Here is a 15,024-nt window from a genome sequence, read left to right on the forward strand (position 1 = left end):
ATGACACGCTTTCAAACCTCCATGTGGCAGTGTGACGACTCACCGGTGTGAGTCCTCCTGCTGGTCGCCCTGGGAATTAGGTCTTCCAGCCCAGAGCATCCTCTGCAGGCTGGTGTCTTGCCTTGCCGCTGGCCTCTGTGTCCCTCCCAGACCCCAGTGCCCCTTTATGTCAGGGTTCTACCCCCAGAAGTAACCCACAGTCTAGGTCTCCCCATCTAGGGGAACCCCCAATCCCCTATCCCCACCTTGCCTCAGTGGCTACTGCCAGCTACCATCTAGCCCCCGCTCACTGGGGCGGACTGCAATCTGTAAACCACTCATCACTGGCAAGGAGGGTTTGGACCTGCTGCCTTTCCTAACCCTGGGCTGTACCCCTACAACCCCAGTACTCTTCCCGGCCTTTAGCAAGGCCTGCAACCTGGGGGTTTTCCAGGCTGGAGCTCCCCAGCTCCTCTGGCCTTCCCTCAGCCCTGCTCCACTCTAGATATCCTGCTCAGCAACCAGGTAGCCAGGCCCTTCTCTCTCCACTGCTAGAGACAGACACTTTTTCAGTCTCTGGTCCTCAGCCCTCTTATAGGGCCAACTGTAGTCTGATTGGGGCGTGGACCCACCTGTGGCCGCTTCCCCCAATCAGCCCAGCTTTTCCCCTGCCACAGCCCTCTCCCAGGGCTGTTTTAAGCCCTTCAGGGCAGGAGCAGGGTGACTACCCGCTACACTCTATCACATCTTCAATCCCATTTTAAAATTCAAAATATATCATTCATATTCCAGAATAAGAATAAAATATATTACTTAAAGGAAAGTGCTTTTTAGTAACAGAGACATAAATATGCCCGAGAACTGCAACAACAGGAAGGAAAAGAATGGCTCAAGATAAGCCACCTCCCAGAAACATGTAAGAGCTGTTAAGAGACAACACCTGAACTATTAGCCTTCATGATTTTGCCTCCTATCCATCCCATCTACAGTCCTGGTTTGCACCAGGACAGGCAGAAGCATTGGCATATGGAAGAACAAGGGAGCTCTGGCAGAATTAAAAGGGACCCTGTTCGCAGAGATGGGGAGTAACTGTTTCAGGGGAGCCACGCTGAGACACAGGACCCCTCTGAGGATGTCTGAAGAAGTAGGCTTGCCTAGGTTTCCATCGGGATGGTAGGACTCTAGGTAAGAGAGATGTGTGCAGACAGTTTTAAAATTCCTTTTTCTCTTATGCTTTGTTCCTACTGCAAAAAAACAAACAAACAAACAAACAATATTTTGATTTAAGATGGCTGTTTGTCACTGTTTCCCCAGTCACAGACTTCCAAAGGGAAGAACAGCAGGTGCACAAGATCAGTTGAATCTGCAGGACAAGCACAGCTGCTACACAGGATACTATAGGCCAGAGCCCAGTCCAGGAGGAGGAGAACAGATAGGGTCACACCTGTAATGGGGTGAAATAAGAGCCACTTTGTGCCAGCTAGCAAAAGGCAAATAAAACACACTGCTGTCAGAATACTTAGCCAGACAGCATCTTGCAAGGTATCATACAAAAACTGATGACACACTGGTCATGGCTATCACTGCGTGATGTATGCACGGGTTGCGTATAAAGAGTTATATATGTATGCCAGTAAGATGTTCTTAAAATATGCTATGGAAGCATCTGACAAAACAAGTTTGTCCTTGTTTTGCCTGTTTCATCATTGTAAATTGAGCAAGGTGACACCAGAGACAGTGTAAGTTCATTTGCATCTGAGTCCACAGGAAAAGCAAACAGAGGAGGGCAAGGAAGACAGGATGGCGTCAGTTTCTTGGGGGACAAGTAATTGAGGAGAAAACACCCTTTATCTGGAGATATCCTTCAGAAGAATACATCTCAAAGGTTTACTGGACTATGAAAAGAAGGGGAGCGAGCCCCTTTGCTAATCATCATTTACATTGGACAAAAGAGGCCTGTGGTCTTGGAATCCATACAAGACGAATCCTTCAACCATCTGTGCTGAAGACGCTGAGAACTGACTGTAGGTGAGAAAAGGACAGTTACCTGTTCTGTAACTGGCGTTCTTCGAGATGTGTTGTTCAGGTGTATTCCACTATGGATGTGCGTGCTCGCCACGTGCACCGGCGCCGGAAGTTTTTCCCTTAGCAGTATCCGCAGTGGGGGAGCACCGCTGCGACCCCTGGAGTGGAGCCGACACACTGTGCTATAAAGGGGGCTGCGCGCTCTCCTCACCCTCAGTTCCTTCTTCCCAGACAACTCCGACAGAGGGGAAGGAGGGCGGTGTGGAATACACCTGAGCAACACATCTCGAAGAACACCAGTTATGGAACAGGTAACTGTCCTTTCTTCTTTGAGTGACTGCTCATGTGTATTCCACAATAGCTGACTCCAAGCTATACCTGATGGAGGAGGGTAGAAGTTTAAACGTAAAGTTTCAAGGGTTACCCGGGCGGAGCACCACCCTACCAAACCCGGCGTCATCCCTCATTTGGGAGACGATCGCATAGTGCAATGAAAAGGTATGGACAGAGGACCACGTAGCAGCCCTACAGATGTCCTGAATAGGGACACGAGCCACATAGGTCGCTGACGACTCCTGGGCTGTCGAATGCGCCTTCACAATAGGAGGCGGGGGAACCCCTGCCAGGTCGTAACAGGTGCGAATGCACAAGGTGATCCAGCGGGAGATCCGCTGGGTGGAGACCAGCCGTCCCCTCATACGCTCGGCCGAACCAATAAAAACCTCGGGGAACCTCCTAAATGACCTGGTTCTGTCCAGGTAAAAGGCCAGCGCTCTGTGCACGTCCAAGATGTGCCTGCGGCGTTCCTCGTTGGAGGAATGGGGTTTAGGACAGAGGATAGGGAAGAAAATATCCTGATCTATGTGAAAAGCCAAGACTACCTTCGGCAAAAAAGCGGGGTGAGGGCAGAGCTGAATCTTGTCCTTATGGAAGACCGTATACAGCGGTTCAGAAGTCAGGGCCCTGAGCTTCAAGACCCGGCGGGCTGAGGTGATGGCTACTAGGAATGCCACCTTCCACGACAGGTGGGAACACGAGCACGTGACTAAAGACTCAAACTGAGGCCCTGTGAGGCGGAAGAGCACCAGGTTCAGGTCCCAGAGCGGGACCGGGGGTCTGGTGTAAGGGAATGCCCAATCTAACCCTTTCAGAAACCAGGCCATCATGTGATCCAGGGGTGGAAAGTCGAAATGGCCACCAGGTGCACCCTGATCAAGGCGGGCGCCAGTCCTTGGGTCCTAAGGGACAGAAGGTAGTCAAGAACAAGCTGGACAGACGCGGAGGAGGGAGAGGAACTTCTATCCCTCGCCCACATAGAGAACCTATATCATTTAGCCAGGTAGGTTCGATGTGTGGAGGACATTTCTCACATCCTCTGAACACCTGCCTTCCTCCTCATTTAACCATGGAGCAGCCACGCTGTTAGGTGAAGCGCGGCTAGGTTGGAATGGCGAAGACGACCTTCCTCCTGGGAGAGGAGGTCCGGGAGGAGCGGCAGCCTGCACGGAGGGGCCACTAAGAGTTGCAGCAGGGACCCATACCAATGCTGACGGGCCCAATCCGGGGCTATGAGAATAACCCTCACCCCATCTGACTTCACCTTCTGTAGGACCCTGCCGATTAAGTGGAAGGGCAGGAAGGCATACAACAGGGGCCACCGACCATGGGAGCAGGAACGCATCCAATATCTCCCCGTCGCCTCGTCCTGCTCTGGAGCAGAATCAAGGACACTGCCGATTCTGGGTGGTGATGAACAGGTCTACCCGGGGAGCACCCCATTGTAGAAAGACCAACCTGGCTACCTCCTTGTGCAGGGACCACTCGTGCTGTTGGGAGAACACCCTGCTCAGGCAGTCTGCGAGCGTGTTACTCTTGCCAGGCAGGTAAAAAGCCCACAGAAGTACGTTGTGGGCTATACAAAACTCCCACAAGAATTGGGCTTCCTGGCGTAAGGCCCAGGAACGCATGCCCCCCCGACTGTTGACGTAATACTTGGCAGTCGTGTTGTCTGTAAGGACTCTGACCACCTTCCCCTGTATGTGCTGGCAAAATGCCACGGACGCCAGGCGTACAGCCGTGAGCTCCCTGACATTTATGTGCAGGGTCAGTTCCTCTGGTGACCACATGCCCTGAGTCCTGAAATCCCCCATGTGGGCTCCCCAGCCCAGGTCCGAGGCATCCGACACTAGGTCTAGTGAGGGAGGGGGCTCTCGGAAGGGGATACTCTGGAGCATGTTGCTCGGGAGGGACCACCACTGGAGATCTGCCACCACCCTGGGCGGCACCGTGACAACCTTGCCCAGGCCGTCCCTGGCCTGGGAGTACCGAGAGGCCAGCCAGAACTGAAGGGACCTCATCCGAAGCCTGGCATGTCGCACCACATAGGTGCATGCTGCCATGTGGCCTAAGATTTGCAGGCACACCCGTACCGTGGTTACCGGAAAGGCCATGACCAAGGGGATGAGAGCTTTGAGCATCTCGAATCTGTCCCATGGGAGGGAGGCCATGGCCACCCGGGAATCGAGCAGCGCCCCTATAAAGCTTATGCACTGAACCAGGATTAACGTGGATTCTTCTCATTTACCAGTAGACCTAGAGCTGCGCAGGTGTTTAGCAGGAAGCTCATGTGCTGCTGCACCAGAGACCGAGACCGGCCCTTGAGCAGCCAGTCATCGAGGCAGGGGCAGATTTGCAGCCCTTTTCTCCTCAGGTGGGCAGCCACCACTACCATACATTTTGTAAATGCCCTGGGGGCAGTAGAGAGGCCAAAGGGGAGGACAGTAAACTGGAAATGGTCCTGACCCACCATGAAACGGAGGAAATGCCTGTGACCCTCAAAAATGTGGATGTGAATGTACGCATCCTGGAGGTCCAGCACTGTAAACCAATCCCTTTGGTCTAGGAATGGAATAATAGAGGCCAAGGACACCATGCGGAATTTGGAATGAACCAAAAACTGGTTGAGATTCCGCAGGTCGAGGATGGGCCGAAGCCCACCTTTCGCCTTCGGGATGAGGAAATACTTGGAGTAAAAACCCCTGCCCTGGTATTCCCGAGGTACCCTTTCCACTGCTCCCAGGGACAGGAGGCGCTCTACCTTCTGGCGGAGGAGGGCATGTTCCGGGACCCCAGCAGGCTCCCCGGACAGGGGACAGTTGGGAGGGGTGGAAACAAACTGCAGTCTGTACCCATGGGAGATGGTGCTGAGGACCCACTGGTTCGATGTTATATGGACCCATTGCAGTTGGAAGGCCGATAAATGGTTCATAAAAAGCAACTTTATTAACTGGGTGGGGGGTACACTGGCAACAGGCCCGGTGACCGCCCTCAATGAGTAAAAAATGCTGTTTTCCTGACCGTCTGGCCTTTGAGGCCCCAGGCCGTGGGGCCAAATGGGATTGGCATTGGGACCAACGCCTTTGTTCCCTCTGCTGCTTAGGCGGGGGTTCGTATCTGCCCCGAGCCAGAGGAGCAGAGGTTTGAGGCCTGGGCTTGTCCTTAGGGGGCGGGAGGTAGAGGCCTAGTGTCTGCAAGGTGGTGTGAGAGTCCTTCATCCCGAGCAGATGGGTGTCTGTCTGTTCTGCAAATAGGGCCTTGCCATCAAAAACGGCAGGTGCTGCATTATAGATTGGGACTTGACTGACAGCCCCGAGAGCGAGAGCCACGACGCCCGCGGCATGGAGATTGTGGAAGCTATCATACGAGAGGGTGTGTCCGCTGCATCCAAAGCCGCCTGGAGAGCTGCTTTGGCCGTGGCCGCACCCTCGTCGATCAGAGCCCAAAACTCCTTTCCGTCCTTGTCCCAAAGAAGGGGCTCAAACTTGGAGAGGGAACCCCAGAGATTAAACTCATACCTGCTCAGTAGTGCCTGGTGGTTGGCCACTCTGAGCTGGAAACTCGCAGATGAATAAACCTTTTTCCCCAAAGGTATCCAGTCTATGAGCATCCTTGTCTTTTGGTGTGGGCACGGGCTGGCCATTCCGCTCACGGTGGTGGATCGACTCTACCACCAAGGAGTGGGTGGGTGTATAGGTACGTGTGACCCTTTGTGGGGACAAAGTACTTCCTCTCGGCCTTTTTGGAAATAGGTCCAAGCGAGGCCGGGGTCTGCCAGAGGCCAGTGGTGATGTTGGCTACTCCCTGATGGAATGGGAGGGCCACATGCCCTGGTACCGAGGAGGCGAGGACATTGAATAGGTCATCAGAGGGGTCCTCCATCTCCTCAGCCCAGAGCTCGAGATTTGCTGCCACCTTCCTAAGCAGCTCCTGGTGGCTCAACGTCCGGGTCCGGAGCCAGAGTCAGTGCCAGGGGTTCAGCGCCCACGGTCTGATCCCGGTGCCGGGGAGGCAACGCAGGGCGACCCTGAGAGGCTCTCGCCATGGAGCGAGGTCTCGGCTGCGCAGGTGCCTGAGGCCATGGTGCCCAGTGGCATCATTGTCCTTGCAGGGAATGGCCTGGAAATGAGACGCCGAAGTCCTGGAGGAAGGCACGGTGCCATAAGAACGACTGGAGCAGACTCTATCGTGACAGCTCCTGCCCCAGGACTTCGACCTGGAGGAAGTCGAGAGGTAAATGTCCGAAGAGGTGTCTCTGGACTCCCTGAAGCACCTGTGTCCATGCCGCCTTGGTGCCAGGGACTCTCCGGACACACACCGAGAATGGCCTCTGTGATGGCGGGCGCTTGAGTACGAGCGTCAGTGCTGACGGCGGCGAGACCTGTTCCTCTCAGACTGGCTGGAGGAGGAACGGCGCCGTCTCTTATCACCTTCTAGATGGCGTCTGAGACCGGAGGAGTGGGATCTGCTCACCAAAGAGCCGGGACGCGGAGTCGACGTGCATTGCGGGGCTCTGCTCAGAACCTCAACCCGGGAAGGTACCTCGACGTCCGACACCTACGAGGAGGACTGATGGGCGCCTAAGGGCGGCTTCCCACAGGACCGGGGGCCCGACTGAGCCGGTGCTCCTGGCACCGGAAGCACTAGGACATCACGTGCGGCCTGAGCTGCCTCTGGCGTCGAAGGCATGCGTTCTTTGGGTGAGGCACGCGCTGACGGGACTGGACTACTCCGCTCAGCGCGAGTCGGAGGTCTATGTCCCGATGGGGATCGTGGGCTGCCCAACTCGGGTCTGGCCTCACTCCTCTCCTTCTCTCGGCACCACTGAGTCTTCCCGTTTAGCAGGGGAGCGGTGCCAGCTCGTCGACAGTGCCTCGCTGCGCACCAAGGACACAGTTCCGGTCACGGAATCAGGACAGCGCACCGGAAGCGCTTTGCTGCACGCCGAAGAAGAGGTTCCCGGCGCGGGGTCGGCTTGACGCACCAGTGCCGGGGCCAATGCCGACTCCATGAGGAGAGCTTGGAGTCAGATCTCACGCTCCTCCTTTGTACGTGGCTTGAAGGAGTAGCAAATTTTACACTTCTCACTAATGTGAGCCTCGCCCTGACAGCGAAGACACCGACTGTGCGGATCACTTCTGGGCATGGAGTTGCGACAGGAGTTGCACGACTTGAAGCCTGGGCCACGGGGCATGCCCCGAGCCAGGCATTCGCGAAAGAAAGGTCAGTAAGAGAAGTTTTCTGTGAAACTGAACCCCACTAAGGCTGTAACGCTGCAGCCAAGACTGGAGCAAGTTCCGACTACCTTCACTGGCAGCAAGAAGGAACCTCAGTTGGGTGGGGGGAGCACGCAGCCCCATTTATAGTGCGAAATGTCAGCGCCACTCCAGGGGTTGCAGCAGTGCTCCCCCACTACGGATACTTCCAGCATCAGTGCACGTGGCGAGCACGCACACCTATAGTGGAATACACATGAGCAATCACTCGAAGAAAAACTGCCCGACACCAGATTGTGAACTGTTAAGCTTTTAGACATCAGGAAGCACATTTTTCCTTTTGTTTTGTTTGTAACCATCTGTCTTTTTTTCTTGCTTAGTTATCACTTAAATCTCTGTTCTTTATTAATAAATGTACGTTTAATTTTACTATAAATGACTCAGTGCTGTGTATTAAATTAAAGAGTGTCAACAGTGAGTCAACATGCTGGTGTGTGTATGCACTGTTACTTTGGAGACTGCAGACTTCATAATTCCTGCGAGTGTCCAGTGAGAGGGACTGGACGCTGCTGAGAGGCATGTCTGGGAAACTAGGTCTCACTGAATGTTACCTGCAAGGCTAGGTTAAGACAGGCAGAGTCTTGAGTTTGTTGGGAAAGCAGACAGTGCTGTGGCAGGGAGTTGACATACAGCTGAAACTCCAGCAAAGCTCTTTCTTGCTGAGGCCAAGTAGAGTAATACATTGTGTGGCGGAGCTCTGACTTTGCTCCCATGGGTCCTGCGCTTCTAGGCGGTTTATGCTAGCCTTAGTGGCTCACTGTGACCACTCTCTCTCTCTAGGGCCAGGGTTACAGTCTACTGAGCCCTTTTCATCATAGGTCAGCAAGGAGGTTGGTGAGAGAACTCCCACAGTCACTGTTTAGCCTCCTATCCTGACAGGGGCCTGACTTCTCCTCCTAGGAGATGTTCCTGTAGTGGCGGGTTGGGGTGAACCCAGGCCCACCCTCTACTCCGGGTTCCAGCCCAGGGACCCTAATGGTAGCAGCTGTTGGCAGCCAACCTTTCACTGCCAGAGTTGCTACATTTCCCTGGGCCACTTCCCCACAGATCTCCTGCTTCTCCCTTCTTCACCCTTACCTTAGGGCTCCCTTGACGGTTTGAGAGTGTCTTCAGTAACCAGCCCTTCAGCCGCACTTCCTCTCCTCTGGCTCCCTGGCTCTCCTCTGCCTGACTGGAGTGAGCCCTTTTTATAGTATCAGCAGGGCCTTAATTAGAGTCAGGTGGTCACATTAGCTTAATGGCCTCACCTGACTCTTTGCAGGTTAATTAGAGTCAGGTGTTCTCATTAGCCTGGAGCAGCCCCTGCTCTGGTCAGTCAGGGAACAAAAAACTTAATTCAGTGGCCAGTATATCTGCATTCTGCTAGTCTGCTGTACCCAACTGGCCTTGGTCTATCACAATTGGTAGGGCCCTACCAAATTCACGTTTCCATGAAAATGCATCAGGGACCATGAAACCTGGTATACTTTTACCCTGTACTATACAGATTTCAAGGAGGAGACCAGTGTTTCTCAAACTGGTGGTCCTGACCCAAAAGGGGGCTGTAGAGGGGGGATGTTGCAAGGTACTTGTAGGGGGAATCATGGTTTTGTCACTGTAGCGGGGTGGTTACCCGCTCCTGCCCTGAGGCGTTTAAAAAGCCACCTGCGAGGGCTTGAAAGCTGCAGCTCTAAAAGCTGAGCTGATTGGGAAAGCGGCTGCAGCTGGGCCACACCCTAATCAGGTCACAGCTGGTCCCTATAAAAAGGCCAGGGAAGCCAGGAGCAAACAGTCTCCCTCTGCCTGTAGAGGGAGAAGGGCCTAGCTGCAGTGAGCTAGTCCCAGGGTACCTGAGGGAGCAGAGCTGGGGAGCTCCTGCCTGGAAAGCCCCAGGCTGAGGCCTAGCACAAGGCCATCAGGTACTGGGAGTTGCAGGGGGCAGCCCAGGGGCAGGATAAGGCGGCAGGTCCAAACCCCTTTGCCTGTGATGAGTGGCTGATACTGCAGTCTGCCCCCGTGAGCGGGGGCTAGATGGAGACTGGGCAGTAGCCAAAACTGAGGCAAAGTGGGGATAGTGGGTTGGGGGTTCCCCAGGGAGGGGAGACCCAGATTGGTGGGGTACTACCAGGGGGCAGCACCCCAGTTAAAAGGGCACCAGGGTCCAGGGAGGGACACGGGGACCAAGAGGGCAGGTGGATCACCAGCCTGCAGAGGGCACTCCGGATGCTGGAATGAGCTAATTCCCAGGATAACCAGCAGGAGGCGCCGCAGGGGTGGGTCTGGCTCATCTACAGTCACCCTTACTTCTGCGCTGCCTTCAGAACTGGGTGGCCAGAGAGTAGTTGCTGGTGGCTGGGCACCCAGCTCTGAAGGCAACATCCCACCAGCAGCAGTGCAGAAATAAGGGTGGCTATACCATGCTTTGCCACCCTTACTTCTGTGCTGCTGCCTTCAGAACTGGGTGGCCAGAGAAAGGCGGCCGCTGCTGGCCAGGAGCCCAGCTCTGAAGGCAGCACAGACGCAAGGGTGGCAATGCCACAACTCCCTACAATAATCTTGTGACCCACCCACAACCCCCTTTTAGGTCAGGATCCCAACAGTTACAACACTGAAATTTCAGATTGAAATATCTAAAATCATGAAATTTATGATTTTAAAAATCCTATGACCATGAAATTGACCAAAATGGACTATGAATTTGGTAGGGCCCTGCACATTGGCTTACGGTTCTGGGAGCACTGGAGAAGAGCATCATAACAGGTAAAGACACAAGAGCCTACACCTGAGAGGGTGCACTCAGAGGGACCAGAAAGGGGACAGAGGTTCAGCTAGCCTGACAGCTATGATAGCCTCCATAATAAAAATGCCCAAATGAAATGTTATTCAGCAGGCTTCAGCACTGAGCAGATTTTATAGCTTGAGAGCTTCGCTCTCAAGCACGATGGTATTAATATTATTGCAAACAATAAATTAATGCTAGTTTTATACTGAGATTATGCTTGCGAGCTACTGAAGAGAAGACACTCCCACAGACAGGGTTAGAATCAGATACATACAGTGTGATAAGAGTAAATTGCTTTCATTCTACACTTACAGAATTGAAGAGCTCGGTGGTCAGGCCAAGATAGTTGTGCAAAGCCAAGAATGTCACTCTTTGGAGCCTCACCATGATGATCTAGGAGAGGTAGAGCAAACACAGGGAGCAGGTGAATACCAAATACGCCACCATCCACTAGCCCACTCTTTTTGTCCTGTGACTGCAGAAGTGTTAACAGGCCATGCTACCTTGAATTTTCCCTTACAATTTGTGCTAACTACTTATGCTAAACATTCTGTTCCACTTTGCATTTTGCTGTGATGCTAAGAATACCTTTCCCCACAGCTGAAAAAGAGTGCTGCGTGGCTTGAAAGCTTGGGACTCACACCAAGAGACACAGTAAGTGGCTGAGCCAGAGATACCACCCAAAAGACTTGACACCATAGATGTCAACTCTGTGGGTGCTCCAGGACTGGAGCACCCACGGAAAAAAAAATAGTGAGTGCTTAAGCACCAATTGAAGGATCAGCTATTGCATGGACAGATCCCATCAGCTGTTTGCGCCACTGCAGCCAATCAGGTGGCTTCAGGCCAAAAAGTTATCTTCAGCTGTTTTGGCCAGAAGCCAGGTACCCAGCTTGTGCGATGGCTGCAGTTCCCAGCCTGGCTCTGACTGCAGCAAGCAGGTGAGTCTTTTTCCAGGGCAGAGGGAGCAAGGCTGGGGCAAGCAGGGACACAGACAGCTTCTGTGCTGGCCTCAGGAGATGGGGGGAGACAGCGTGGGAAGGGCAGCAGCTTCTCAGCTGGCTGCAGGTGGGTGGGTGGGGGGTTGGAGAGGGGACACAGGCAGCCAGCTAAGCAGATGCAGTATCTGGCAACTCTCTTTGGTATGAAGACCTCAAAATCCCAACTTGGGGGGAGGGGGTGTTTTTGTTTTGTTTTAATAAAATTACAATCTCAAGGGGCAACTTGGGTCTGGTGTCCCAATTTTAGAGGCTCTTGCAAGAACTATAAAGGGCCTATACACTGTTGGCAATAAACAAGTAATGATGATATTGATCATGACATCTTGATGTCATAAACACCCTTCATAACAGCATATGATCCAAAATCTACAGTTCTCTACAGCAATCAGTTCTCACTTAGCATCTTCCCTTTGTCACTCTCCACTTTAACTAGACTCCTCTTTCCTTCCCCACTTCTCTCTATCTCCCAACATCTTGTCTGGCATATGGATAAGGTTGCTTATTCACCAAGAGGCTGATCTATGTCTATTCCAATGAAAAAAACCAAACTGATTTCCAGAAGTGCTGAGCACCCAGATGCTCAGATTCTAAGCCCCCATTTTTTCAAGATCTTTTAAAACGGACAGCGTATTGCGGGTCAGCGAGGGAATGACGTATGACCAGTCCCAAGGAAAGACACTATGTCATGAACTAGAGACACTGGAAACTTACAGAGGGGCAATAAGCTGTCCTCATTGCCATTCAATTTGCCTCTGCCATTCTTTGCCCAGCACATATCCAGGGGAAAGTTAAGAATGATATATGAGTAAGAGTCCAATAAAGGTGTCACAATAACACAAATTAATTATGTGGTAGCATTATTTGAGATTAGCATTATTTAAGTGCAAAGATTAGAACTTATTCTAAGTACCCACTGCTACAACAGTTCAGAGTTTGCAGATGTTTGAGAAGTAAATATCTAGGGTCAAATTCTGCTCTTTGATGAGCAGAGGCAGCCCCCATCTGACAGAAACAGGAGCTGCATATTTCTGAAGGCAGAATCTGGCCTCAAAGGGGAAGGAACTTTGGTACATTGGTCCAAGCAAGGGTGATGAAATTAAGCCAAGACGCATTTAGGAAATATTTCCTCATCCCCACTTAATGTAAAGATCAGTCAGACTGCGATAATCTCCTTGGATATGTGGTGGCAGTCCCATCACTTGGGACACTTAAATATTAGACAAAACTCTGAGAATATGCTAAGGAGAACAATTCTGCACCAGCAGAAGGATAGACTAGCTGGCCAGATAGGGAAAAACCTTTTAAAGGAAAGATGGATACTATATTTAATGAAAACCAAGTACAGATCAGTCTTACCTGTACCATTCTGACAAGAGTTTCAGGGTACTTCTGGAAAACATCCTGAAAAACACTGGCTGGAAGTCGCAATATAGTGGATGGTGTTCCTGCTCGGGCTGAAACGGTTTTATATGGAGCAGGGTGACCCTATTAAAAAAGCATTAGAGAAATGAGTTTACTATTTGCTCCTTCTTGTACCACTGTCCACCTGCCTCAATTCTTCCTAATGACATTACACCACTTTTTGCTTTGACACACACCATCCTAATTCTCCAGCCACAAGAGAAAGATGTGCTCCTATGCTCCACGAAGTGGGAATAAAAGAGGTCAGGATGGTCAACAGCATTCACAGGGTCAACCCCATTTGCCTAGGAAGGGGGTAGGTGAAATGAGAAATCCCCCCAGTGTAGCTCATCATCAAGTAGATGAATCTGCTGGCTTACTGATTTTGTAATGCTACAGAGAAAGCCAGGCTTCAGAATTAATGTCAAACTGATACTCCAGTTCTCCAAAGAGGTTGAGAAAAGGCCTTTTGGCAGGTCTATTAATCTATGCTGCCCTCTATCACATTCTGGGGTGCATTCCAGATCAGGGAGAGAGATTGTGTCACCACCTGCACCGCAAGCCTGCATGCCACACAATGCTTTGCTATTGTAACTCCCAACTTGGGCCACTCACAAACAGCCTGCAGGTCACCTCAAGTGTCTGGGTGTAGCTGCAGCCCTGGTTCAACAGCTCTGACCCCAGCAGACTGTCAGCAACACTCCAGAACCCCTCTGGTTTCCACCAGTCTTAGTTACTACCTGCAAGGTGACACTAATGCACTCTCAGTCCTGAGTTTTCCCAAAAAAATGTGTGTTCTGCACCATCCAGCTCTCTCCTGGGCAGTTTAGATACTAAAGGTCTGTAAAGGGTCAGTTCAACAGTTTGCTACTTTAACTGGAATTACCAAACAGTTCAGTTTGAACACTGAATTTATTTAGATTAAAAATAAAACAAGTTTCTTTGACTACAAAGAAATAGGTTTCAAGTGAGCACAGGTATAAGGCACTGAAGTCCAAAATGGTTACAAGAAAAATAAAGATAAAACGTTTCCTACTAACTAAAACTTAACAAGCTAGGTTCAAGGTAAAATCCTTACCACACATTCCATTATAGCTGACCGAAGTCCCATATTAGAATCTCCCACAGGCAAAGGGCTGGGTCTTTTTCTTAGGTGAAAGAGATGAAATGCATTTTCCTGAGGGTTACTCTAGGATAAAGATCCTTCCAGCTGTGAGGAAGGAGTCTTGGATGAAAAAGGTTCATAGAACCATAGAATAATCAGGGTTGTAAGGGACCTCAGGAGATCATCTAGTCCAGCCCCCTGCTGAAAGCAGGACCAATTCCCAACTAAATCATCCCAGCCAGGGCTTTGTCAAGCCTAACCTTAAAAACCTCTAAGGAAGGAGATTCCACCACCTCTTTAGGTAACCCATTCCAGTGCTTCACCACCCTCCTAGTGAAAAAGTTTTTCCTACTATCCAACCTAAACCTCCCTCATTGCAACTTGAGACCATTACTGCTTGTTCTTTCATCTGCTACCATTGAGAACAGTCTAGATACATCCTCTTTGGAACTCCCTTTCAGGTAGCTGAAAGGTTTTATCAAATCCCCCTTCATTCTTCTCTTCTGGAAACCGAATAATCCCAGTTCCCTCAGTCTCTCCTTGTAAGTCACGTGCTCCAGCCTCCTAACCATTTTTGTTGCCCTTCAGAAACTATCAGAAGCTGCATCCCAAGGAAGGGGAAAACATCAACAGGCAGGAATTGTAGACCAAGTTGGATGAGCAAGCATGTCAGAGAGGTGATTAAGAAAAAGCAGAAAGCCTACAAGGAATGGAGGATGGGAGTGATCAGCAAGGAAAGCTACCTTCTTATTGAGGTCAGAACATGTAGGGATAAAGTTAGAAAGGCCAAAAGCCATGTAGAGTTGGACCTTGCAAAGAGAATTAAAACCAATAGTAAAAGGTCCATATAAATAAGAAGAAAACAAAGAAAGAAGAAGTGGGACCGCTAAACACCAAGGATGGAGTGGAGGTTAAGGATAATCTAGGCATGGTCTAATATCTAAACAAATACTTTGCCTCAGTCTTTAAATGAGGTTAATGAGGAGCTTAGAGATAATGGTAGGATGACAAATAAGAATGAGGATATGGAGGTAGATATTACCACATCCGAGGTAGAAGCCAAGCTCGAACAGCTTAATGCGACTAAATCTAGGGGCCCAGATAATCTTCATCCAAGAATATAAAAGGAACTAGCAGATA

At 51.1% G+C, this 15,024-nt stretch overlaps 1 protein-coding gene across 7 annotated transcripts in view; it reads right to left on the reverse strand.

The window, feature by feature from the left end:
• Positions 1 to 15,024, reverse strand: part of PNPLA7 (patatin like phospholipase domain containing 7) — a 415,290-nt gene that overhangs the window by 332,523 nt on the left and 67,743 nt on the right. For 6 of the 7 annotated variants that reach the window (XM_050926463.1, XM_050926462.1, XM_050926460.1 and 3 more), the window contains 2 exons: positions 12,735 to 12,863; positions 10,690 to 10,770 (listed from right to left, as the gene is read on the reverse strand). The exons of the other annotated variant lie outside the window; for it this stretch is intronic. In XM_050926463.1, coding sequence (XP_050782420.1) covers positions 10,690 to 10,770; positions 12,735 to 12,863 — 210 coding nt within the window. The remainder of the gene's footprint in view (positions 1 to 10,689; positions 10,771 to 12,734; positions 12,864 to 15,024) is intronic. 7 annotated transcript variants of the gene reach the window in all.

Source organism: Gopherus flavomarginatus, chromosome 17, assembly GCF_025201925.1.
Source record: "Gopherus flavomarginatus isolate rGopFla2 chromosome 17, rGopFla2.mat.asm, whole genome shotgun sequence".
NCBI lineage: Eukaryota > Metazoa > Chordata > Testudines > Testudinidae > Gopherus > Gopherus flavomarginatus.